Source organism: Grus americana, chromosome 5, assembly GCF_028858705.1.
Source record: "Grus americana isolate bGruAme1 chromosome 5, bGruAme1.mat, whole genome shotgun sequence".
Lineage (NCBI taxonomy): Eukaryota > Metazoa > Chordata > Aves > Gruiformes > Gruidae > Grus > Grus americana.
In genome coordinates, this window is record NC_072856.1 from 27,671,294 (window position 1) to 27,698,914 (window position 27,621).

The 27,621-nt window shown below is 42.8% G+C and overlaps 1 protein-coding gene across 8 annotated transcripts in view; it reads left to right on the top strand.

Annotated features, from left to right (window-relative positions):
* Nucleotides 1–27,621, top strand: part of AMBRA1 (autophagy and beclin 1 regulator 1) — a 141,182-nt gene that overhangs the window by 55,430 nt on the left and 58,131 nt on the right. For 6 of the 8 annotated variants that reach the window (XR_008577303.1, XM_054826909.1, XM_054826908.1 and 3 more), the window contains 2 exons: nt 608–691; nt 1,241–1,341. Coding sequence is in view for 7 of the 8 variants with exons in the window: in XM_054826909.1 (XP_054682884.1) it covers nt 608–691; nt 1,241–1,341 (185 nt within the window). In the remaining variant the exon portion in view is untranslated. The remainder of the gene's footprint in view (nt 1–607; nt 692–1,240; nt 1,342–27,621) is intronic. The other 2 variants (XM_054826911.1, XM_054826914.1) reach the window with 1 other exon arrangement.

The following is a 27,621-nucleotide window of genomic DNA, read 5'->3' on the forward strand; positions in this document are numbered from 1 at the left end:
ATTTATTGTGAAACAGAACGAGAGGTTTTTGAGGAGATACAGTTTTGTCTGACACAACCTAATATTTCTGACTTCACTGGAAAAGCTTGTGAAGGGTGAGATTATCTTAAACTGTGATGGCACTTAAACTGGACCTTGAGGGAAGGAACACAAAAGAAGTTTGCAGATTATGCTCTTTTGCCTGCACTTCTGGAAATGAAAAAGTGAAACTTAATAGATCTCTTTGACTAACTGAAAGTTCTCCTAAGGACTGTGGTGTGCTTGCTTTTGCTCTCCCGGTCCAAATTCTAAGGTCTTTCCTTCATTTGCTCAGGCGCTGACATTGATTCATTGACTCTCTGTGGTGGTCGTGTTGATACTTTTGGGACACTGTCAAACAATGAAGAAAGTGGACATTAAGTTACCCATATGTAAAACTGTCAGGAGTCTTTGGTACAGTAAGTTGTATGAATTTGGAACATTAGAAGCATGTGACTTACACAAGAGAACCATTAAGTCTCAGTGGCATACTCAGGATGGCTAGGTGACATCGTGAGTTTTTCTTCTCTTGGAGAATACTTTATTACATAGTATTTTTAATGTACAATAATTGTTCTTTCTTTTACTGAAGGGACAATGGAGACCGATCCAGGCACCGAGCTCCCCGGAATGCCCGCATGTCTGCACCATCACTGGGGCGCTTTGTTCCAAGGTAAGGCTTGTACATGTAAAAGGGTGCGGAGATCTTGGAAGTACCAATTGCAGTACAGCGCTCTGGTGCTTTCAGATGGATTCCTTTTCTTGTCCAACTGCCGCATTCTTGTTTGCAATTTCTGAGGCCCCTGAGATGGCATGTTAGTATGATCAGCTCATCCTGTGACATTTGAAGGACAACATGGTCTTAGTGCTCCTTACCTGCAGGTTGGGGCTACCGTGTGAAGGCAGAACAGGAGGATAAAAGAATCTGATCAGAGCTTCTCAGCACAACGTACTGGTTTGAGATTAGGAAGCTATTGTTAGGAGGTAAAGGATTTTCTTAAGCTGATCTTCACAGCCACGTTGATCAGAGGAGAATCTAATCTGTAACTTGGCTTTTGTTTGAAGCAGTGAAGTGGTTGGCTAAGCAGAGGAGTCCAGCCTTCCCTCTACTAAAGTCTGCTGGAATGTAGTCATGTTTCCTCAAAGTAATTGCAATTGCAGTCCAGGGCTGTAGTATACTGGGATGTCTTTCTCCAAGTGAGGTTACTCTCTTTGTTTGCAGACGCTTCTTGCTGCCAGAGTACTTGCCTTATGCTGGGATTTTCCATGAACGGGGACAGCCTGGCTTGGCCACCCATTCCTCTGTCAACAGGGTTTTGGCAGGTAATGAGATTTTCTTGTTTGTAGTAGTCATGTATATTAGTGGTATTTTTCTCATGAATCTGAGCAGAGGATTGATGAGGAAAAATCTTAATTCCAACTTTTGAGGTTCTATTTAAGTTGCCTGAAACAAGAGAAAGGACTGTTGGAATGATGTGGTGAGCTGTCATTCAAGTGCTTGGGCACTGCAGATTCCACACTTCGAGTATGTGTATGGCGGTCTCTGCATGAATTGGGGAGGGGTGCTGTTAACAATTCTCCCTTTGTTTAACTTCCTCCCCTCTTCCTCCCCTATTCCTAGATGTCTTTTCCTTAACAACCTGACAGACTAATGATCAGCTTGCTGCAGGTCCTTCTAATTGAATTATAGGGTGCCTTGTTCGTGTTCCGGCTGGCAAGACGCACACAAGGCAACGCGGGATTCAATTAGGATCTTAATAAATGCATATTAAAAAAACTCAGCTGCCACCACATACAGCACACAGGCATTTGGGAGTCTTAAAGGGCAGGCGGAGGTGGGAAGAGAGGTTGGGGGAAGAGGAGGAGTATGGCACTCTGGCAGTTCATGAATGAGATGGTTATAGATGACACATTTCTTGAGGGTGGGTCTTTTTTGGCTGCATCTGAGTTGCTCTGTTATTAACCCCAGTGCAGGGGAATCATCTTGGAGCTTGGGGGAGAACAAGGGATGATGTATGGACAGGTAGGTTGGGATGTGGTTCTCTTTCTTCCTGTTGGTAATCACAGGACCACCACTGAAAGGAGTGCTGAAAGGTTTCTCAAGAGGCCACGTGACCCTTTTCCTTATCCTAAGGCATGATCACCTATGCCTAAACCATTTTGGACAGGATTTATCTAACCTGTTCTTGAGAGTCTTCACTGGGATTTTCCCAGCCATTTTGGGGTGAAACTGTTGGTAGTTTTGCATGGCTGATTTAGCATAGCAGTGGTCTTGTCTTTGATAACAGATTTCTAGCATCTCACAGACTTTTATCTCTCTGGACATTTTGGTTTGAGTGCATGGTTCATAGACCTTGCTGTTGCAGTAATAGTAAGAGCTCAGCCAAAAGCTAGCCTCCAAAGCACCTCTGCTTTTTTTCCTTAGGGAAGAGTGGAGCTAGCCTGTAGCTTCAGCTGACGCACGTACTTTCCTGTGCTTGCTGCCTGTGTGGGCTTTGGCTGTTGGCACGTGGAAACAGCACCCTGGCAGATAATTACTTGCTGCCAGGCAACACTGCAGAACTCTTGTGTGGCCCCATTTTGCTGGAGACACCTGTCTTCAACCTTCCTCCAGCCCTCCTTGCAGTGTGCCTGTTCTTTAGTGGCTGGGAAACAGCCTGGCTTTTTCTCCTTGCACGTTTTAGGGAATTTGAGCCCCAAAATACACGTGTTTGCTGTTTGTGTGTACACAAAGATTAACAAAAGAAGGCAGAAATCGTAACCATGGGACTTTCAAAAAACAAGATCAATCTTTTCTGTATGGCGCTGTGCTGAGTCTGCTTAAGGCAAGGTTTGTTGGCTCCTACAGTGTCGTGGAACCTCACACTGGAATGGCTGGGACTCTACAGTAAAGGCTTTTATTGACTTAAATATAAAATTAATTCTAATGCAGCAGCTGCTTGTGATACGTTAATAGTCTGTTTATTTTAGTCTGTACCTATGCTTTCAGCTTTCGAAATGTTTTTTTGCATTTGTGCTTAAAAACATGTTAATCTGTTGCAGAAACCAGGAGAGTTGAAGTTGTAAATACTAGGTGGAGGCTTGAAAGATGAGAACTAGAAAATGAGGTTGTAATTGTGGAATAGAGAATTTCTTGTGTTTATTATGTTGGTCAGCAGCATCGTCATTTTCAGTATTATATTTCAGAGCCATTGAAAGTTGCAGTGCTGATACGCTTTCCTTTTTAGTTAGCCTGTGCCAAAGCTTGGGGTAGTTCTTTCTTCACTATCATAGTGGAAAACCTCTACTCAAGTTCAAAACTACTTTAACCCAGGTTGGTAGTTATGGATGAGGTTGCCAGCCTTGGCTGAGGGAAAAATCAATCATCTGTGTTCCTATTAACACAGGCTAATCTAAGCTTGAGTGCCTTAAATTGCTTCATCCTACCATGTATCCAGACTGTCATTTCTGAATTATGTTTAAATGCATAAATGCCAAATGTATTTCTTATGTAACCTCTACAGCATTTGAGAAAAGATGCCAAAAAAAGCCCCATATTCCTAACCTGACAGCTTTCTAAAAACTGATGATAGACTTCTGTGGTCAAGTATGAGTGAGAGCTGTTGTTTGGGAAAATACATCCAATTACACTTCTGCTCCTGCCCCCTGCCCACTTACTGCTGTATGCAGAGAGGAAATCAAAGCAACAGACAGAGATCTTACGGGTATGTGTGCTGGTTTTGGCTGGGATAGAGTTAATTTTCTTCCTAGTAGCTGGTATAGTGCTGTGTTTTGGACTTAATATGAGAATAATGTTGATAACACACTGATATTTTAGTTGTTGCTAAGTAATGCTTATACGAAGTCAAGGACTTTTCAGCTTCCTGTGCTCTGCCAGCAAGGAGGTGCACAAGAAGCAGGAGGGAGCATCTTGTGAATTCCTTTGGTGTGTTGACTAAATTTCTTAATGTCAAAGCTATTGCTGTTGGGTTCTGTCCACGTTTACTTTCATCTCTCTGCTTTACATGAACAGCTTTCTGTTGTTTCAGTATCATTCTCATGCAACAGTTACAGACAATAGCTCTGTGCTAGGGAAGACTACCTTGTGAATAAATTCTTAGAGCAGTCTGGTTTAATGAACCACTAAAAATTAGAGGTTATCTAAGCCGGCGGGCTAGTACAGCACCACAGTGGGTGTGGCAGAATGAGTCTGACGTGCCAGGCAGGGCTTAGGTCAGGCTTAGAGAGTCCTTTGTACTAGTCAGGGACTGATGGCCATCCCTGCACCAAGGCACTTGCAGGCGAAGTATAGGAACAGTGGCAGCAGATGGTTTGAGTCGGTGGGAGTTCAGGGGAGAACGAAGTGATACTAGTCAACATGACAGTTATCTGCATGCCAGCAGCCTAATTTGCATGTAGCACTGAAACAACAACGAGTCCTAGTAGCATGTTCCTGCCCAACTCCTTATCTACTGGTGCAATTTAGACCTATCAGCTGATATGATACACTGCATCACTGTGCTTTCTGGCATCAAGTAAAACACCATGTGAAAATATATTACATCAACATTGTTACCTTTAGCGTTCAAACTTGTAATCACACCAAAAAGTGTTGGTAGTTTGACAAGTTATATTTTCCTGTAAAGTCTATGTTGATTGGCAGTAATTACACTGTCCTCCTTTAATCCTTTATTAACTGAGTCTTATATCAGCTTTTTCATTATTTTGTCTGGAATCAATGTCAGGCTGACAAGACTGACATGTCTCATCCTATTTCAACCTTTTAAAATACTGGTATAACGCTAGCATATTTTTCAGTCTTCCACGTTCAGCTTTTATTTCAAGACTCATTACAAAACCTGAGAGTTCATTTATCAGCTCTTTTAAGGCTCTTGGTAGTGTGGGCTGTAAGCTTCCCTCTGGACTCTCTTCTCCTTGGTAAACTGCCAATAAGTGATGGGGTTGTGGTCTCCAAGGAAATGTCCATACAGTGAAGGCAAGTTGAAGTGGTTGTTTGCTAAAGTGATGAGGAAAGTCATAAATACATCTTGGCTTCTCACTCGATAGGACTGGCCGATTGCATCTGGCAATACAAGTGAAATACCGCATCTTGGGGCCATTTCAGTCTTCTAGTCTCTTGGGTTCTCTGCCATTTGCAGGCCAACAGAGTGGGTTTTTTTCTTCTTTTATTGCCCCCCACCCTGTGCTTCCCAGGAGATACCAAAGACCTATTCTGTGGGATGAGGTTACACCTTTTGTAATGGGAGTTAGTACTGCTGCAAAGTTCAGCAGTGTTAACATGCCTGGCTCTGGATCCAAGGAACACACAGCTCAGGATTGTGTTTACCACCTCCTACTGCTTTTTTGGTTTGTTTTTCTTTAAGCTGAATATTTCTGCTCACTGTTTTGTTGGGATTTTTTTATTTGGTTTGTTTGATAGTTTTTTGTTTTGTTTTTGTTTTGTTTTTTAAATAAATTTGTTCTAAGTCACATTACTTAGCAGTGTCCTGCTCACAATTTGAGGGCCAAGTCATGGGTATCTTTTGGCATGTGGTAGTAGACAGATGTACATTTTAATATCTTTGTAAAAATCAGTAAATAGATTTTTAAAAAAAAGATCCACTTCATTGCTGTTGCAGTGCTTGTGACCTCTTGTTCACCTGTGTGAACTTTTTCCTTTAGGCTTTGTAGTAATTTTGGGATAGACAGAGACATGCTAATGGTATAGTGGAACAAAGAAGGCTTTATTTTCAGTTCAGTGGAAGCTTGGAGGAGGAAGAAAGTCAGTGTTTGCCAAGGAACTTTGCAGGAGGCTTTAAAAGTTACCACAGATGCGTTTGTTGACATTCCTGTTACTCAGCAGGAGAGCTGCAGGTGAAAGTTTAATGGTTTATGACAGTTACCTAGCTTTGTGAAATGGTTCTGTCTCACCTCACTTTGTTTTAATAGACATTGTGCTGGTTTTGGCTGGGATAAAGTTAATTTTCTTTGTAGTAGCTAGTATGGGGCTATGTTTTGGATTTGTGCTGGAAACAGTGGTGATAACACAGGGATGTTTTAGTTACAGCTGAGCAGTGCTTACACAGAGCCAAGGCCTTTTCTGCTTCTCACACCACCCCACCAGCAGGTAGGCTGCGGGTGCACAAGAAGTTGGGAGGGGACACAGCCAGGACAGGTGACCCCAACTGACCAAAGTGATATTCCATACCATATGACGTCATGCTCAGTATATAACTGGGGGAGCTAGCCAGGAGATGGGATCACTGCTTGGGAACAGACAGGGCATCAAGGTTGGTTTTTTTTCCCCTCCGCAGGTGGTGAGCAATTGCACTTGTATGTCAGTTGTAGTATTATTATTATTATCATCATCATAATCGTCATCATCTTCCTTTGTTATCCTATTAAACTGTCTTTATCTCAATCCACGAGTTTGGGGTTTTTTCCATTCTCTTCCCCATCCCACTGAGGGGGAAGGAGGGGTGAGTGAGTGGCTGCGCAGTGCTCAGTTGCCAGCTGGGGTTGAACCATGACAGGCATCTATTCAGTTACGTACATCTCAACAAACAAAATACTTTTCCTTGCATGAACACAGATCGTGTTTGCCCATTCTGGCTTTGCCACCAGACTTTATCTGTTTAAATGCAATCCAGCACAGTTGCTCTGAGTTCTCCACCTCATGGGGAGATACAGACTCAGCATGGCTTAAGGGCTGAGTGATACAACACTCTACATTTACAGTTTTTGAGTGATTATAATTGCTCTTTCAGGGTAATAGATTCAGACCAGAGACTGAACACTTACATGTATTCAAAAAATGAGCTTGATATTACAGATTTTTCCATAGCCCACACCTATCTAGAGTATGACCTCCTACAAGAACAATAATGGTGCAGCTTTGGATGTCTCTTCTGGGGTTGCAAACAAAGCTGTCTGTGGCCTTGTTACACTGGAGTAGGGATGAAGCTGTAGGCGAAGCTAAGAATCAGTTGACAACCTGCCTTTATTTGGGATCTAGGACTTCAAAGTGTAATGTTCAGCTGCTGTTTTCCCAAAATCATATAAGTTATCCCGTTCTTCAAAGCTTGGCTCCCTGGGAGAATTCTAGGTCACATACCTTCAAGTGAATTTCTGTACTTCAGCCAGAAACTGCTAACGCACAATTGTTAGAGTATTTGAAGTTTCATTGGGATGAATATTAGCTAAGATGGTGGATAGATGTTGTCCTCTTCCTGTGACAGGAAGATTTGTTTGAGCATATGATAGTTCTCCTAATAAGAATTAGGGTGATGACCTCTCACCAGTCAAATTTTCAAACCAACCCACTAGCTAAGGTGCCTCCTGGTGCATGTTCCCAATCTGTTGATCACTCTAGCTGTGTTTAGGGCTAATGTTCAAATACAAGTGAATAGCTCTAACCTAAAGCCAGTTAAAATGGATGTTGATGAGCCTGTGATACATACAATTGGATAGTATTGGTTGCTGCTGCAGCTAGAATTAGCCCAGTAACCTTTCACTTCTGCTCTAATGATGAAAGCGATCAGGATAAGAGGCTGCTTTGGTTGCCTTGGAAACCATATTGCAGGCAGATTCTCCAGTTGTTCTGGCATTGGTGTGATTGCCTCCCGTGGCTCAAGTTGTCTTGACCTAATCGTGTTCTGTCGCGTACAGTGTCAGTGAGCTCTGAATTCTGTTCTGAGATGCCCCCTTCCTTCAAATGTGCTTGCAGTGATGCAGAGCTGTACAGAGTAGGCCTAAGATGACTTGAGAGCTCCAGAAGGCCAGCAAAAGTTGATGAGGAAACATATCCCAGTTGTCTCTGATGTACCCTTGTTTTTCTCGCTATTAGTAGGTATGTGTTCTGTGGCAAGGCTTTCTGTGCAGTTGCCTGAGACTTGAGTGTTGTTTTGAATCTGTACCTTCAGCTGTCCATCACTGGCTTTTTGCTATTAGCTTGCTTCTGCCTTTTCATCTAAGATGCCTACATGAATTTGGATTAGTATCCTGATCTAATCCTGCTTTTCACAATAGACAGATCTGTAGAGTAATACAATCAATGAACATAGCCGTGTGGCTTTCTATGCAGTGTGTTTCTGTTATAAGTCTATTGGGTACTGCTTAATATGGAAAGATGTGAACCTTTGAGTAACCTCATTCTCTGTGGTCTTTCTGTGATCTACATCAGTGGACACTAAACGACATAAGAGGCTTAAAATATGCCTCAGGTTCTTCTGTGACTTGAGAGCTATAGATATCTGTCGCCTTCATCACAGACTTGAGAACTGTTTATAATTTCTGTCAAAGCGCAGCCTGTCATGCAGAAATGTAAGGAAGAAAAGAGGCTGGAGTGCTGAACTGCAAATGCATGAACAAACTCATTACAGTGGGGAGTGGAAAGTGTGCCTTTATGGAACTGGTGAGAGGTATCCTCAGAGTTGTTGATTTCCTCAACATGGTACTTAAGCTTCTGAAGACAGTAGGATTTTGGAAGTGTGGAGAAAACTTTAATTGTATGACATCCTCTTATTTAAGCATTCACTTAAACTTGCTTCATGTGTTCTAATGACACGCAGCCCATGAGCTTTCATGAAGGTTAGCTGCTGGACCTCAGCTCTCATCTGCCTTTGCTTCTCTCCAACTGCTGCTTTCCTAGAGCAGCTTTCAGTTTTGAAAGTTTTTGATGTTGCTGCTCAATCATACTAGAGTATCTCATAAATAAACTCTCCTGATAGTTTGGTGTCATAGATGGATTGGACGAAGGCAGAATAAAGTCATATACTGTGAGTTAACTTTATCTTACTGTTAGATCTATTACTGACTTCTACTTCATAGGTTCTATAGCTGTGACTACAGGATTATACCACATCGTGTCTGTGGTCAGAAGGTGAACTTCTTAGCAAACATTCTTCAAATGAAATCCCTCTCCCAGAAGGTAGAAATCAGTTTGTTAACGCTTAAAAAAACAAGCCTAAAAACCAAGTTGTAATACATAACTTCTTGTGGCTACACAGGGATCAGAGAGCTGATCCACAGATGCTACGCTCTCCCTAGCAGGTCCATCTTTATAGTACATCAGTCATTGTATTGCAAGACACCAATGAGTTTGTTTTTTCTGGCTCTGTGCTCTAATTGGCAGCCAGCTGCCCCTTTTCTCCTGCTATACTCTGTGTCATCCTGTAGCATTGTACCTTGGCATAATGAAGGCTGATAGGTAGTTGTTGTCATTAGCATTTGAATGACCCACAGGTCATCTCTTCTGAAATACTAGTCCTGTGCAAAAGTCCCCACAAAAGTTCCCAAGCTGGTGGCATTGGGTTTTGATGCAGGTAAATGCTCCTCTGATCTAAAGGGGATTTAGTTCTCCTGTCTAGCTAGATGTTTCCTGAAAGTGGATGGTAAATAGTGTTGAGAGAAAGCCATTAACATATGCATTTATGTGATGGAAAAGGTTGTGTGTGTTTCCAGTTTGTCTTTCTCTCCCATCCAAAATATCAGATTCTACAGTGAGACTCTATGCGGTTACTACTCATCCTCCTTTTGATGTCCACTCCTGCTGTACACTGTCGCATACAAAAAGCAGAGGCAGCTAGAAAGCGTCAGGGTACTTTGTGAGCTGGAATGGAAGAACGTTAATCTGTTTATAAAGCCCTGCTTGCTCTATGCCTCTGTTCACTTGCTGCTTCCATTTAGCAGCAAAGGTGCTCTGTGGGCACAGACGCTTCTCTGTTGTCAGCTGTGAACCGATCCAGTTTGAATTCTTCAGTTGGGACATTAAGAGTGCAAAGCACTAGAGATTGAAGGGCGGAGGGAATGAACTTGCATCAGAACTCTTATAAGATGCTATCCTCTATTTGATTCCAGAGACCAGAGTACTCTCAAGGCTTTAGTATCTCCAAAACCAGTTTAATTTCTAAAATTTGTAATAGTATTTTGTGTATCAATGCCTTTATATAGAAAGAGCTGCCTCTTCATACCTGAGAGCTGGAGATGGTCCAAAAGTCTCTTAAATATTGCACAATAAAGGTGAACTAAAGACTCAAACAAAATAGTGCTATTAGCACTTTAAAGCTTGCTCTTGCTCAGTCCTTTCTGTTCTTGTCTTTCCTTTATGCTTTTGCAGCTCAAGCCATAGTTCATCTCAATCTGCTAAGTCTGAGAATGTGTTAATTGAGAGGGATGTGAGTCAACTAGAGATAAAAATCCACAGCTATGTGCACTATGGGGGGTATTTACACTGTAATTTTTGGGGCATCTGACTTAGGAGGCTAAGCTTCCTGTATAGTTAGCGGAGAAAAAGAAGCTTCTGTTCTGAGTCATCACCTGAAGTGAGCTGAACTTAGGTGCTCTGAATCTTCTGTGGAGCTGCCATTCTGTTTATCACTGATTATACGGAGAGCTTTGGAAGAGTACCTTTCTGCTGTGGATATCTTAGATGCTTAAAATTAGGCAGGTTGCATTCTACCCTTATGGCTGAGTGCAGAAAGGATGATATCTAGAAGAGGAACCTGAGCAGAAGGGATGAAATGAAAGCAGCAAAGGTGGCATAAGAAACTAAGAAAGCAGGAACTCTGAGAGGAGGAAAAGCAACAGCTGTTTGGTTTGTATGGAGGGTGTTCTTTGTGTGGATTTTGCTTCCAGAAGTAAACACTGCTTGGCAGAGTGGCAGTGCCAAGGTAGCATATAGCTTTACTGTTGATCAGTGCTGCTCATCTGCTTGCTTTATTTTCTATATTTATCCACTGAAAAGGGGGCAGTTGTGTCCACCCCCCCTGCCCTGTACACAAACCTTACCACTGCAGCAGGTAATCAAGTTTTCTTAGAGGAGGCTGTATACTTTCTCTGTTTCTGTAGATTTTTGTTCTGGGTTTTTCTGAGATTTTTTTTTTAAACTTATTCTGGACTGCAAGTATTAATGGATATTTTAAGACCAGTCAGGCAGTGCATGCTTAGCCCACTGCTCAAGATAAATGAGCCTTGTGTGATAGGGATTATTTTTTTTTTTTCTTGTTTCTGTCTGTAATTTGAAGCTGGTGCTGCCACTGTTATTTGGTGTACAGCACTGTTGCAAATTTAATTCTGCTAGCCAGGAGCATGGAACTTGGTTTTACAGTGTGAATGAGTGTGCCTGCTCTAGGAGCCCGTTCTAGGACCACATCAATCTCAGATACTCAATAAAGACTCATGTGACTTCCTTCTATGTTATGCTCCTCAAGTTTTATGCTTCCTACGTAGCACAGTGCTGTGATCTGTTTATTAATTTCTTCCCCTTCCTACGCCATGTCCCTTCTTGCTGTGTGTTGTGCATTGATGCGACAGACTACAGACCACAGACCTGTCAACAAGCTGTATTTAACAGAGTAGGCAAGAAGCTCTGGTACTTGGTCAGCCGCTGTGCTAGATGTGATACAAGGAGACTCATTGTTAGGTACACTCCTTGTTGCTACTTGGTGCTCTGCCTTTTCCACATTTCATTCTCAAAACATGGCTACAGAACTCAGCAGGTGGGGTTTTGGTATTAGGAGAAACAAAACTTAACATCTTGATTTCCTATCTGTAGGAAGATAATGCGGCAGTTTTGTTGATGCACAGAAGAGCTTTTTGCAACTGTTTTGCAGCTCCTGGATGCATTTAAAATATTGTTTCTTGTGCCTCACAAGCTAACATGTTAGCTAAGTGAATGCACAAGTATTGTAATCTAGTTTTATTTGTAAGTGAATTAGCTTTCTGTTTTGTTGCTGGATGTTTTCTGGATCTTTCATCATGCCTTGCTCTTGGTTTCATGCCTCAAAACTGGTAAAAGGGGTCCACTATGAGCATATGCAGATAAATAAGGAAGTATCTACAGGACAGCATTGTGAGAAAAGCTCTTCAGGAAAGCAGACTTTGCCCTGTTCAGAGATCTGCTTGGGGCCAATACATACTGTTAAACATCTTCATTCATACCTGGGTGATGGGTCAGAATGCAACCTCAACAAAACTGGGAGGAGTAGGTGATGAACCAGAAAGTTGTGCTGCTATTCAGAGGGACTTTCATAGCCTGGGAAATGGGCCAACAAATCTCATAAAGCTCAATGAAGAGAAATGCCAAGTCCTGCAACTGAGGAGGAATGACCCCATCCAGCAGTATGGGCTGTGGACCTACTGGCTGGAAAGCAACTTTGCAGAAAAGGACCTGGGTGTCCTGGTGGGCAACATGAGCCAGCAAATGTGTTTTTTGCAGAAAAGAAGGCCAACAGTATATTGGGTTGAATTAGGAAGAACATTGCCAGCAGATTGAGGGAGGTGATGCTTCTTTTCATCCCTGGTAAGGCCACATTTGGAGTCCTTTGTCCAGTTCTGGAACCCCCAGTGCAAGAAAGACATGGACATACCGGAGTGAGTGCAGCAAAGGGCCACAAAGACGAGTAAGGGATTGGAGAGATTGACTTGAGGGGAGAGGCTGAGAGCTGGGACTGTTCAGCCTGAAGAAGAGAGGACTAGGGGGTGGATCTTGCCAACATGGATGAATAACTGAGGGAATGAAAACAAGTGAGCCAGGCTCTTCTCAGTGGTGCCCAGTGAAAGGACAAAAGGCAAGGGACACGTATTGAAGTTCCACTTGAACTTAAGAAAACCATGGGGTTTGGGTTTTTTTAGTGTGAGAGCGGTCAAATGCTGGAACAAGTTGCCCAAGGAGGTTGTGGAGTCTCCATCTTTGGAGATATCCAAGTTTGACCAGAGATAGTCCCTGGTATCTTGCTGTAATTTACCCTGCTCTGAGCAGCGGGGTGGACTCTGCAGCATCTCCAGGGATCCTTGCCACCCTTGATCTTCAGTGATTCTCTAAATCGTGTGAGTGCACAGGAGCAGTGATACGATGTTTGGGTTCATGGTAGGTGAGAATGGAATTTTGTTTAGCTGAAGCTGTGTTAAACACTGTATTTCAGCAGTAGGTACAGCTGCTTCTGGTTGCATGTATTGGCATTGTCTGCTAAGCCTATTGTAAAACCTTGTGGTGGCTGTTACTGCAGAGGACTTCTGGCTCTTTCAGGGTTTATCTGAGAGAGCAGACGTTACTGGAGAATGCTTTGTTACTAGCTTTCATGAGGATACTTACTTTGTGCCAAGAGACTCTCATTTTCGGTTCCTCTCGGTAAACTGAACCAAAAGCTGAAAACCCCTCAGTCGCCTACTTATGTAGCATAAGTGTCCATAGAAAGAGTTGGTGTGGATTAGCAGCTGTACGTTATGAGCATAATTTACAACTTCATTTGCAAGCAAGATTAGAATGAGCGCAACTTTTCTGGTCAAAGTGAGTGCAGACCGGTTTCTTTTACAGGATATGCTTGATGAGGTCTGAGGTGTCAGGGGATTTTTGGCTAGCATCTGGAAATGTGACTGCACTGAGATTAGCAGTAGTTGGAAAGATCTGCATTTACTCAAGCGTGCCAGACACTGTCTGTGAGTGGCTGCATTTCAGGAGTTGTGGAGATGTTTGTGGTACGTTGTGCTTGGTTATGTTGCCCTATGAGAGAAATTTGTTAGAAAAATGTGTACAACTGCCCTTCACTTAAGAAAGTCCTATTAAAGGGTTAAGAGGTCCCACATACAGAGCCTTGAAGTGCTAACTGCACTTTTACCATAGTCTTTCCCAGAAGAGATGATGGTGCCATTGCAGGGTTATTGTTACCAGCCCTGGTACGTAGACTTCCATATGCATTTGATGAAGAGCGTTCAAATGAGAACAGAGCAGTACTCAAAGCTTTAAATTAGGCTGAAACAATAGGGAAGATTTTGGATAGTTAAAGGAAGCAGTTTTATGGAATGACTCCGGGCCAGAGGCAAGAGCATTTCAAACAAGCCAGCTGTTAAGCACTCTTAGGAGCCTAGAGTTCAGTGTTACCAGTCTATTGCTGTTGGCCTTTCAAACAACGAGGTGTTTGGGATCTGGGGTCAATCCACTTCTCTCTGTAGATAGTAGAACATGGGGTGTGACCGTGGCGATTTCAGTCTGTTTACTTGGAGGGCAGCTATTTCCTGCAGTCGCTTCATTCCCAGTGATGATCCAAGCAATGGTACATTGTGGATAAGTGAATATTATTACAGCCCAGAGTGGGATTAGATACCTTGGGACAAGTGATGGGTATCCCATCTGCAGTTTGTGCAGGTTTGTTTTGTGCAAAGTAGTGACTCTGAAAAATGTCTTTGGGGAATTGCACATGGACCAAGGGAATATGAATTCCTGTCATGACATAGCTCTAAGACTTTCTATAGGCAGGCAATATCAGGGAGTATGAACCTGCTGTTACCTTTTCGTATGGCCTTCTTAACACCATTCCAGATGGTCTGCAAACCCCTGTGCAACTCTTGTGTCTGTAGTTCAGAAGGGCTCAAAATAGCCAAAGGAAGAATCAGCTGAGGAAAACTTAAGCTATAGAATGACATAAGTTTAATGTACTTAGCTAATCAAAGAAGTAGTAGGTAGTGTTGTTAGTTGATTGGTATAGGTATATCTACATGGGGGAAGGATTTCTGATAGAGCACCCTTTAATTGAATAGACAAAAAGCACACAAAGATGCAGAGGCTGATGTCAGACCAATTTAGACTGCAAACAAATGGCAGATATTTGAGTGTTAGGGGGTTTTTATTTCTTGAAGTCCTGCTGCATAAAGTTCACCACTTATGGCAGCTAATTGCTGAAACAAGTGGATTTTTTTCCGGTACATGGAGTGTCTAAACTAGCAAAATTGTTGCCTGGGCTCAAGGGGAAATATATGAGCATATACTGGTCCCACAGTTCCTGGTATATGTACAGGAATCTTGATGGGATGTCTTCAGTGGTCCCAGTGCAGGAGAGGTCCCACTAGCCATTTGCATCATGTCACAAGCTGTAGTCTGTTCCAGTGCCGCATGATGGAAGCGAACACTGAGTCTGAGAAAGCTTGTATTTGCTGATGCACTGTCCCAGTAAGCCTTTCTTTGTATTGGTGGCTGGGAAGCTAAAGCTGGCTTTGAGATTCAGAAAGGCATTGGAGGGAGATGATGATGTTCTTAAAAGTGAAGGGTGCAAGCTGATTCCTTTTGTGTGCATTGTTAAAGTGATGAATTTCTAGATATCATTATATCAGAAGGGGTAAGGCTTTGCAGAAAGGCTCATCTTTTTGTGGGCGGTGAGGGCCCCTTGGGGACCTGTCTCTTTGTGGGTGGTAAAGCTCACTTAGCCATAAAAGTATTTTCCCACAGCTTGCTGCCTTCTTTTTAAAGGGGGGAAAAATAATAAAAAAATTACCCACGCTCCAGAGCGCAGAAGGGAGGCAGGGACCCGTGCGATCCGCTGTGCGGAGGGGTAGGAATTCTCAGTGGCCTGCTGCATTTGGCTGTCATCTTTGAAGAGAATAGTCAGGATTTTTCCTTGTGTGTTTTACACGGGGGAAAAAAAAAAATGCAACCACAAAGCAAACCCTGAGCCAGATTTGCTACACTCAATATAGAATATCTTCATAGACATTTTTATAGCCACCCTGGCATAAAGATGGAGGAAGCTCTTGCTATGGCAACACAGTTGTATGTTGTGTAAGGGATCTGATGAGGATGCTGCATACTGATCTCCAGCTCCCTTTCCCAGGTAGACAGCATTGTACCATTGGATCCTTCTGCTTCCTGCCCTGGAGGTTTGGGTTTTTTTGGTAATTGAGCATTAATGTATATGTCATTTAATGTATACATCACTTAATCACTTATACAAATCAAAGGTTGTTGCTAGCTATTAGATTCTGCAGTGATAGTTTTCCCTCCATGTAGTATCATTACCTCAGCTTGCTCTTTTGGTTTTATGCTTCTGGCCTGCTGGCTTTCCTTGAGTATGGGGAAAGATGTATGGGAAAGTATTGTAACGTTAGTCACAACTTGCCTGCCTCTTCCGAGTTACTTTTGACTTATGGGTTTGTCCATCCCAGATGGGTTTACCTCACCTATGTGGTTTACCTTAAGGTGAGCCACACTGAGAAATAGTCCTCTCTGTGTGGAGGCTGGAGGAGTTTTAGAACATGCCCTTGGCAACAGCAGAGCCTAGGGGAATAAATTTAGGCTGTGGACTTTTCCTAAAACACAAAAGCTCCATTTGTCTGTGATTTTGGGGTGTTAAACATGTGGAAGGTGTTAAGTGTCCTGCACCTGCATGAGACAGAGAAATTCTTGACGGAAACCAAGCAGAGGATCCAAACAGTATTTGTGCAATAGCAAACACAGGTCCTAGTCCGGATGAGAGCACTATATAAACTCATACCAGCTTTTTAACTTGTGGCCTCAGAACTCAATCAAAAGTAAATGCAGACAGCAGGAGATTTTTGTACACTAACAAATACAAACAGAAACCAAGGGTGGAGGTGTACTTCATATATGTTACCCCCTCTCCACCCCCTGTTTTTTAAAAATTAGTATACCATCACCTCTGGAGTGGGGCAGAAGAGGGAGTTGTCTCCAGTGTCTGCAGGAGCTCAGAGAGTTTGTTTTGAACTGAACGGGAGCTACAAGTCAGTGCTACTAAAGGAAGCTGTATTTTGCTTTCTTGAGCAGTAGGTTGACACACTCTCCTGCTGAGCTTGGTGTGGGCTGTAATCCAGCAGCCCTGGCATGCAGGAGTTAGTGTGTTTCTGAGAGCTCAAAATCAGCGGGAGCTGTGAGCCAGCCTCAATGAGTGTAATTGCTCTGGGCTCTCAAGTCCTGCTGAGTTCTCTGGTAGCCTGGCTTCTGAGTCCAGCTCTTGCTGATCTGGGAATCAGGTTCACATCTCCTTGCCTCGCTTCAAGCGCTGCCTGAACCTATGTACAATTTCAGCTGTATCAAGCTGCTTCAACCCACCTGTTTTTGCAGCAGTGGGTGGGAAGGAGTATGTAGGTGTGGCTTATGACCCATTAGATAACTTCAGAGCTGGCAGCAAGCAGAGAGATCAGTGTGGAAGAAGTTGTGGTGGTGTTCATAATTGCTTATCTGTCTCCTTCAGCATCTTTGGGGGTTGTGAGAGTGGTAGCGGTGGAAGTCATTCACAGGAGGCAAGGGAGGAGTAATCCAAGAATCAAAAATGTTACCACCTTTGTTAAGGAAGAGATAATGATGACGGTTAGACTACTAGTCCTGAGCTTTGACCAGGAAGGGGGTCACTAGAAGTAGAGCAGCTTTAATAGTATTTGAGAGATGGAAGGTAGGAGAGGATCCAAACTGGACTTGTCAGAAAAAGTAACTGCCAGGAGTTCACAGGGTGCAGTTTGAGAGCTAGAGATGAGAACACTGGGGTGAATGCATTTTCCCTTCTCACCCTAGACATCCAAACTGTGATCCAGAGTCTCTGAGGAATTTAGAGATGTAAGAAGTTAATGCATATTTGTATTGTGAGGGGAAGGAGAAGAGCATAGAAATGTGTATTGTCACTATGGCAAGGGATGGAAATTGGCACAAAACAGGGAGGTGGGGATAAAATCATAGAGGCAGGTGGAGTGCTTAGAAGGGTTGGGGAGATGCTTCTATATGTGATGGGAGGAATTGCAGGAGAGGAAGGGAATGTTGAAAGGATGGAGGAAGTAATGTCACTGTAATTTTCTTACAAGCATCTGAGATTCTGTGTAGAGAGAAATGGAGGCTGGAGGAGGGGAGGGTTTGAGGTATGAGTCAAAGGTGGTGACGAGGCAGCTGGGATTGCAGGCGTGGGTTTCAGTTAAGCTGGAGAAACACTTTGTCTTCTTTCAAACAATTGTTCATATTAGCATTCATGGTGTGGGCATGCATGCACCCATCCATGTGATGTCTCCTGGTGTGCTGCACACACAAGTTGTTTGAGGATTTGTCTTTTGGTTCATGACGGACCAACCCAGTCAGATCTCTCTGTCTTCCCTCAGGTGCCATAGAAGGAGAAAAGCTGTGTAGTGGAGGGAATTGGCCTGGTGACAGTTTTCATTAGAGTTGTCTCACAATAGATCATGGAATAGGAACTGGTATCAGGAGTGGGTCAGGCTCAAAGTCTGGTGGGGAGCTTGACTGGAGGAAGGAGGCAAACACCCAACAGGCACACATACATACCCCCATACTCCCATTATGAGGACAAGCATGAAGGAAATCCAAAATGACTGTGACAGAGTGGAAGGAAAGAAGACACAGGAAAAAGAGGGCTGAGGGCAGACAAATAACTGACTGTGCTTATAGACTGGAAATCGTAGCAAGGTGCAATGAGAGAGAAGGGCTGATGGTAAACACTGGAAGACATTAAGTTCTGGTGGGGAGGGAGTCAGTAACAAAGTTTAGAGGCAAGGGAGTCAGTAACAAAAAGTTTAGAGGCAGAGTTTATAGGCCACACCAAATGAGCAGATTTGCAAAGATTTTGAAAGGTGAGGTGAGAAAGCATGTTGCTAAGGGCTGGATTGAGTTCTCTATGTGGAAGGCATGGAAGGGGTGTGAGGGGAATGTGTTTCTATCTTTTCCTGGCCCAGCTTGGCTGCTGAGGTTCCACAGAAGACCCCTCATTTGCTAGGTATGTGCATGTCTGTTGACACAGGAAACAGTGAAAGCTGAAGGCAAAGCCCTGTCATAACTTCTCTGCTTGCAAAGAAACTACCTGTAACTGGATGGCAGTCTACCCACTCTTGTGATTTTAGTGACCTACTACCTAACTTCTGCTGTCCTCTGACTTGTGAGGCCTAATAAAATTGTCCTTTGGGACTGTAATTTTACACTGAGTCCTAGGACTGAGAGGCTGACCTGGACTGCTCATCATCTGTGCTGTACCACTGCTGATTCTTTGATCTGGTAGGAGCTGGACCTCTGGCTCTGCTGCTGTGAGGGTGAGATCTTGGAGCCTCTCACCACAGTTTCTTTTTAGTTTGTGACCCCCTACCTCCAGTTAAGCATGGCCTGCTCCAAATTTCAATTGTGTATAGTCTAAAATCTTAACGCAAACCAGTAAATTGTGATTGCCTTATTTTTATCATCTGAATTTCCCTCCACTCTTGCTTCTAAATGCTGTGTGGAGTAGCTGTGGTGATTATATTGTATGGCAGCTTCTTGGACAGGTCTGCTTAGTATCCTCTGGAAGTATTATGAGGTAATTCGAGCTGGATTAAGGTCAAGTCTGCCCTAAAAAGAAATAAAACCCATCTGAAGTATCCATTCATTGTGCAGCTACTGCATGCTCGGTAGCTAGGATGTACTTCTGCTGCCTTGAGCTTAGGTCTTAGTTTTTCTGTGTGTGGCTTTGAGTTTGACTTTTAATACTCCTTGAAATAATAGGCTAAAGTGTTAGTCTCTTCTCATCTTGTAGTTGCTTTTGTAATTGCAGTGAATTGGACCTGTCTGGCTTGAACTCCGCTGTGGCACTGATTTGCAGAAGTCACTGCAGGTTATAAGCTTGGCCGAACCCCTTGGTGGAATCCTGCTGCCCTCTGGGATCTCTGATGCTATGTCACTATTCTGAACATTGCACTGTAACTTTCACGTTGTTACACATTGAGTGATCCATCAGGGTGTGGACCAGCATGCTTCATCAGTTCTGCTCCGCATCCTCTGGGATCTTGGACACTCCCTGAGCCTGAATCTCTTCATTGGCTCTATGCGGAGATCCCTGAGGATTCACTGAGGTGCTGGAACCTGCTTTGTGCATTAAAGCTGGCGGCAATAAGGAATGAGTCTTGCTTCCATTGCTGTCATTTAGATCGTGCCAAACAGTCCTCAAAACTTCCTCCATCAGAAAGTACTCAAAACATTGTGAGAGTCAAGTACTTTATTTGCTGTAGGTTTCTTTTTACTTTGTTCTTTTCCAGCTGGAACAATGTCATCTCCCCATTGTGTTCTTCCAGACTGGGCTTCCTCCTTTCCCATCTCGCTATGCTTTAAATTTAAATTGCCTTCCCATTATTTAAACTATTGTTAGATTTTGTGTTTTCCCATTTTACTTGTTTTCTGCTTTTTTTGGTTGTCTCCCTGTTCACCACTTTACCCAGAAAACAGCAAGCCCAGCTGCTTACTTCCCAGTTCCTGTCCTGCCTGCTCTTCTTTTGCTCATCAGATCAGGGATACCTCATAAATTGTTCCCTTTAGCAATGTCTTTCCAGCTTTATATTCCCTGCACAAGGTTAGTGCCCGTTTTCTTTACAGACCCAGTGACTGTGCAGGACCCACTGGTCTGAGAAGAGGCTTTTAATGAGTACAACACACCCTTAAAATACATTTCAGAAATGCCACCCATTAGTTCTTAATTTGTCCTAAGACACTTTGTTAGTTTATTATATGGAGTTTATTTAAGTTGTCAGGACCTGCGTTCTTATTAATGGAGGTGCATTTTTCTCTGAGAACATGTGACTTCATCCTAACCTCCCTGGATGAGTACAGGTTCAGAACAGACAAGTATTTCTTCAACAGACCTATCCTGCTCACAGGATATTATGACTGTGAAATGTAATCAACCATTGAGCGTGTTTAGCTTAGTGCTCTCTATTGTGGTGGTAGCTCAGTCCGTGTCACTAAGCTGACACAGCATTTTCGTTGCACGTTTGGATGCACGGGGCTTGTGCTGTAATATAGCAGTGCTGAAATGTGTTTAAGGGTAGTAAGAATTTTTGCAAGTCTTCCATTCACTGGCAAGTACAAGGCTTTGAATGTGTTTCTGTGCTTGGAGCTCTTATTAATACAGCGTACTGCTATTTCCACAATGAAAAGGGGCTCTAGTGTGGAAGCTTGGTGATGTACTGATACACAGTTAAATCTCAGGAATTCAAACCCTTCTAGGGAACATACTGCTTCTTGGATTAGTGAAAGTTTGTATTATTGCAGTGTGGTGGTTGATAAGTCATGCATGTGCTCTACAAAGATACTGCTGAGGTTTTTTTTTTCCACTGCAGATGAGTGTTTTGGCAGAAGACATGCACATTTGAAGTTGTGCTAAGCACACATTCTTGCAGTAAGAGCTGCAGAGGCGGTAGCAGGCATTTGGCTTACTGATTTGTTTGGATTAATAGGATTTCATGTAGTTAAAATGCACACTCACAATGAAAAAGGCTTTTCCATGTAAAAGCAGTTTCACTCGTTATTTTTGCATCTATTCTGCATCTATCTGTGGCATAGCTATATTGCTATGGTAGTGCTGTTATAGCACTATTTGAGCCTCTACCCAGGAGAGGAATTATTCAGTGCAAACTGAAACTCTGGCCACACTAATTTATGAACTATGGAGTTCTTGATAAAATACAACCTCTGTGGAATAGGGGCTAAAGTTGGCAAGTGTCTTGACAAACAGTCCCTACAAGAAAATCTCAAGAAATTGCAGGAGCTCTGAATTATCTAAAACTATATAAAGCAGTTTTGGCAAGGCTGGATTAGTCTGATGCTGCGTTAGCATCTACATTAGACGAGTGAACTGCAGTAGACCTAGTAGACAGTGTGGGTGGTGTGACAACTGTGGAGGACACAAGCATTAGCCTTGGGTGGTAAGGACGTTCTGGTTAGGCAATGACAGCAACACTGTGAAGGAGTTTTTTGTTGCTGCAGTGGAAATATTCCTCTGAATCCAGACGAACTCTGCTAGACCAGAAAGTTAACTTCTTTAATGATTGTTGGAGGCAAAAGTGTCTTAATACCATAATCATCCAGTTTCTCAGTGCCTCTGTTACTGGCTGAGGCACTGGTAATGGAAAGGCTGGCTGTGGGTGTGCCACTGGGACTTTGCAAACTTTTTCTTTGGTAAGAGAGCTGGTGCCAGGATGCAGTCAGGCAAATGACCCTTAAAAGTCAGATGTTTAGCTTTTTTTTGCTTTGACATACAGCAGCAATAATTGAGGACTCTGCCCAGCCTGAGTCGCATTGCGCAGTGAGCTCAGATGGGCTCTTGTCCTGGGAGGGCCATTTAAGCAGGAGAGGGGAAGTCTGGGAAGGCAAGTCCCTGTTCCCGGTATAGCTACTTGGGGAAGTTTGTCCTTGTGTTCTTCAAAAATGTGGCAGAGTGAGATGGGAGCTCTGGAGACTCAAGAGCTTAGAGTCTGGTGCCTGCTCACAGCTCCTTGGTGGAAGGCTGCCCCCTTTGTCTAGTCTCTGCAAGACTCGCCGTCCGAGGCAATTAGGATTAGCAGGCACATTTCATGCTCTGAAAAGTCAGAAAGGGAAAGAAGAAGGAGTTTTACAAAAGGAAATGCCTGCCAGGCACAGATTTCGCTCTGTTTTTGTGCAGAGAATAAACACAGACATGAAGGTTAAAAAGCAGACTTCCAACAGCATTTAATGAAGGGCTTGGTAATCATGCAAGGGACTTAGTGACGGGAAAGAGCAGAGGCATTGTAAGGGGCAGAGTTGGCAGAGGGAGGAGCTGGAGCAACACACAGCACAGGTCAGCTATTGAGACCTTTCTAGTTCACCTTCACAGGGATTTTGTGAAACTTAAACTCTGGCAGGAGAGATGTGGCATTTCGATTTGGAGAGTCACCTACTGTTTCTGGAAGCTTAGAAGGGAGGAAGGCTGTGAACATGGCCTTGCGTGTGGGTTCAAACAGAAGTGAAGGAAGAGAATACACATTTCTTTAGAGACTGCAAAGTTCAACTGTCTTCTGCCTTTTCATCTGGCAGTGTGTCCTGGCCTCATTTGGTGCCCCCCTCGCTTAATTCTGAAAAACACTTCTGTCTTGCACTGTCATTTGCTTGGGAGCTGATTTCAAATGTGGTATCTTACTGATTTTTTAGTAGATTGATACGAAGCTCCAGATGTAACTCAGTTTCTCCTCACACCAACAAAGTAAAGTTGTCTTTCTCTCCCCAGTATTTTCCAATAAATAGGTTTCTGACTCCTATGGCAGGGCAGTAGCTGGTGGATCTTACTTACAGAATCAGTTATATCAGAAGGATTTTAATGGTGTATGGAATAACACAAATTTGGAAGAAAGCATAAACCCCTTTATCCAACCCTTTACTCATTGTTTTTTGTTAGAGCTTCTTTTTGCATACAGACAAAATCATCTAAAAGGCTGAAAATATGCAGAAAAGGTCAAAACAAAACATTAGTTAAATGAAATGCAGATTGGAATGTATTTTTAGTGCTTGAATATTTTCCCTAAAAGGCTATACTGAAGGAAACATGTTTTACTGCTTGAATCATATGGTGGTATGAGACATGCTTTTAACACATGCTGCTGTCACATGGAAATAAAGAAATGGTCTCAAAACAAGCAACGACGTCCTTTAACAGCTCCAGCAGTTAACTGAAGACTCCAGCCCTGACTCCTCTTCCCAGCAAGGGGCCCCAAATAAGAAAAGAGAAAGCTTATTTGCCCACCCACTTCTCGAACAACTTGTGAGTTGTTTCAGCCAACGGTAACAGATGTTTCTTTCTGTTTTCATAACCTTTTCCTGTCAAGCTCTTTTAATGATATGGCATCTCTATTTGCAGGAAGATTTCTCTTGACTGTCTAGCCTGATAACATTTATTTCCACTGGGGTGCTTTGTGGTACACCTCCATCTCGTTACACACCATTCCAGTACTGTACCCAGTATGAGAATTCCAGGAGTCTCACGGTGGTCCCTAAACAAAAGGGGTTTTTGCTGTTTAAAATGTGTATGCATATGTGCCGTTACATAGTGTAAAGCAATGAATACAGCGGAGCCTTTCCACAGAACTTCCCATCCACTGCAGCTAAAAGCATCATAAATGACAAATGAGAAAACAAACAGCTAAGCCTAAACAGTCCTTGTTTGTAGAGGTTTTCTTTTAAAAAAGAAAATTGTGCTTACTGGCTTCATTTGAGTTGTACAAATGTAAGAGCACCACCAAGACACGCAGCTCTGCTTCTTTTGCAAGCAGGATTTGAGGCTTCAGTTCTCTGGTGAATGGTACTTACTACCCTGCAAGAATGAACTTTCAAACTATGCAAAGTGTCCTCTGAAGCATAAGCTAAATAATTACATATCAGTAACAAGATACAACTATTGCTTTGTGTTCAATGGCAAAGTCAGGCTCTCACTTGTCTCATGCATCCCGTCTCCTTTCCAGCAGTTGTTGAGCAGTTATGTTGCTCTCCACTCTCCACTAAGGTGAGGCATGAGTAAGACACTCTGGTATGCCCACGGTTCAGATGGTATTTCTCTTTACCTTTTTTTTTTTGATGACATCAGAGATTATGAATCTTACAGATAAAAAATAGTGTGCAAAAATTGTTTTAAATCCTGTCAGACAAGGCTCTACTTGAGGTGATGCTTGCTAAGTCATTTAGGAGGTAGAAAGAAGGAATTTCCTCCAATTTATTTGGTTGGATTTTTTTCTGTTCAACTGCATATCTGATATTGGATGGTTGGAGAAAGTTCTTGGCAAGTTGGAGCCTTAGACCACGATCTGTCCCTAACAGTAGCTGAGAGGGTTGAGGTAGCTGCAGCAAGGAAATGGAACTGCTTGTTCCTTATCAGTCACCCTGAGCAAGGTGAGGACTTCCTAAACAGTGACAGTTGCTTGCTCCAATGTGTATATGCAAAGGCTATCATAAGATACCTTATTTGTCACTGAAAACAGGGTTTTCCTCATCTGAGAGGTTCTATGTGAATATTGTTGGCTCAACTCTTAATGGCTTTGGAAACTCACCATGCTGTTTCATATCTGATTTTCCAGCTTCCGTGTGTGAGCAGGGTGACATCAGCAGGGGCATCTCTATGAGGTGAACAAGAACAGAGCAGCAGACAATCTCTTAAGGAGAAAAATTATCAGCTTGCTTGGTGAAGTGCAAACAATTCAGATAAGAGGGGAATGCATTTGAAAAGGACCTTAACCTCATCTAGTTTCCCTGAGGGAAAACTGGACCTTGCCATCAAAGACAAATGCTTCCCAGATGCATTTCTGTGTTAATTGTTATGTGATCAGACAAAGGAAGGTAAGATGTCAAGGAGCCATCATGACTGTACTGGGGATGGAGGCTTTGGGCAGGGCATCTGTTCATTTATCGTTTGTGTTTCTTGCAAATAAACTGATTTCCTTTTGAAGTCTGAAACTTGTGGCTGGACAAGTCCCTTTCCAATATGATGCTTGCATTGTTCACAATATGAATGAAGCCCTTGGGCACTTGACTTGAGCTCCAATTAGGACAGTCATCTTCACTACCTGCAGCTGAGGCCTGCTCAAATTCCCATAGCTGATAAGATTGTGGAACTTGGCATGCTAAGCATTGCCCCTTTTAAAAGCAAATTTTGCAATAGGAATGAGCATGAATGGGAAATTGCATTTCTTCTTATTTTGTACATCTGGGGTAATGGAAAAGTAATAGCCTTTTGGACGGTTCAGCCTTCAGAGACCATAGACCTCTTAGAGACTTTCTCAGTTAACATTGAATCTAAGATCCCTTCAGTGCTTAGCATATGTCAAACCACCCTTAGTAACATTTTGTGCCTCCATTCATGAAAATCATTTTGCCCACTTCCTATTTACAACTTGCTGATACATTGAAAAACAAGCCAAATAAATCCTTGAAAATACCGGGTTGCTGTGCCTACTGTTTCTACAGTATTAGCCCAGTTTTAGATACTTAGCTCGACCACTTCAAAGTGTATTCATGGCAGTCTGGAACAGAGATTTGCTGGGACTTGTCAAGTTCATATTCAGGATTTAATATATTTACTGTGATCAAAGGTAGTCCCCAAAACAAGGCTGCCCCATAAAATACTATAGGGTCAGAGATGTGCGAGAACCTGTTACATCTCCACTAGGCTTCAGAGACAGTAATCACATTTCGGCTGAATTCAAATTGCTTCAGAACTTGTTGAGAGAATCTGGTGGATTCTTGCAGCAAAGAGCTTTATCCTTGGTTTGTCAAACAGATTTGTCCAGTGTTTTGGGCTTCCTGGAGCTTGGATTATAGTACATCTAGAATAGTAAATGTAAAACTCATCAGCTGTGATAGATCCTTTCTGCAAGCGTAGGATAAACCTCACTATCGTCAGCTACAGTTACAAACGGGCTTATAAAGAGGTAATTAGTTTTCAAAGGTACTCATGCTGAAAGATGCAAGTACTAATCTAGGGGGAATTTTACACCAGGGCCTAATCGCTGCCTCAAATTGAGTCACAAATTAGCTCAGGGACTTCTCTAGCTTCCTCGCGCTTATCTGTAAGCATCTTAATAAATTTTTCTCTTATTATGAGGGAACCTGCCAAGCACAAAAAACTTAAGAGTAAAGGATATAGTCTAGAAAAACAAAAGAGCTCTGGTATCTGTTAAATAAATGGGAAAGAAATTCACGTAATATGTAGAAGTTCCATGTTCTTGAAACTTGTACCCCAAAGCTTGTGTAGCTCTAGAGTATTAGCTCTTCCTCTGAGAGTCTGATAGTAGTAGTCTGGAAGTATCCTGCTCTTCACTGAAGGAGTGCTGGAGTGCCATGGAAAGTGTTTTTGCACTGCTTTTTTCCCTTGCAGTCTAAACTCAGACATTGGCTTGCATGGCTTGATTCATAAATGAGCAATAGCTGACTGGCAAAGGTTCATTTCTCCACATGCCAAGATGAGTTGGACCCTCTGAGGGGATTGTGACTGACGGATAAATATCTGTCACGTGTAGGTGGCCTATAAGAAAAGATTTGAGGATTTTTTTTTTTTTTAAGTCTTTGTTAAGACTTTTTTTCCCCCCGCTCTTTAAACTCTCTTGTCATGTGCTGAGTGGGGGTGGATGGAGATCGGGGCGGTGGGGGGAGAAGGGAGGGTTGCTGAAAGCATTTATCTTCATTTCTGCCATCACCCAGTGTTTATTACGCAGTGATAGACAGACGCAGGAAAGCTGCCAATCAAACCTACGTTCACTGCATTTCAATTGGCCTTCACTTTGGATTTCAGCAGTTTGAAATCTACATCATCTCTGCAGTAAAAGGTCGTTCTGTTCGTGGGGATGACAAGCCCGAGACCCTCGGGTACCCACTGCAGTCACTTGTGATCCCATCAAACAGTGGAAGACCCAGGAATCAGGACAGACTCTGAGGTGCTTGGTGAGAACTGCTGCTTGTAAGAGCTGCTCTGCTACTGCCCACATTTAAGAAGCTGAAGTGTGTTATTTGCCTCCAGGTTACACTGGAACTTAAGAGGTGGCGACACCACCTGCTCTCAAGTCAGGCTGAAACCCTGACTGGGCAAAGCCAGCTGAGAATGAGTTCTCATGCTACACAGTGAACAAAAGTTCTGTAGTGAGGATTTTAAGTTTTCCACCCATGGTCTCAAATCTTCTCTATCAACCAATGGAAAAAGCGAACAGCAAAGGGTTAGGATAGACAGTTGCGTACTGGGGACTATTTCCCCCCTAAATTAAAAGCATGCAAACATTTCAGACATTCAGTCATCTTTATTGTAGGACAGAGCATGTGGGAGGCTTCTGGCAGGACTTGTGATACAAATGTTATTCCACTTTGTTACATGTAGCTGCATATAATTTAATAATTACACTTCTCAATTACATAATTAGTATAAGTAGAGGTAATTACTTAATAAAAACATGTAGATCATCGATTTGCCATTAGTGTTAGGTGCTCTGGTTTGGAGCCTTTGAGAAATAGACCAAATCCTTCTGAACATGCACCTTTCACTCTATGAACCTTGTTCCCTGTGTCCTAATCTTTTTGATAAAGGTATCTGTTACCTGAAGCACAAGCATTAGTTG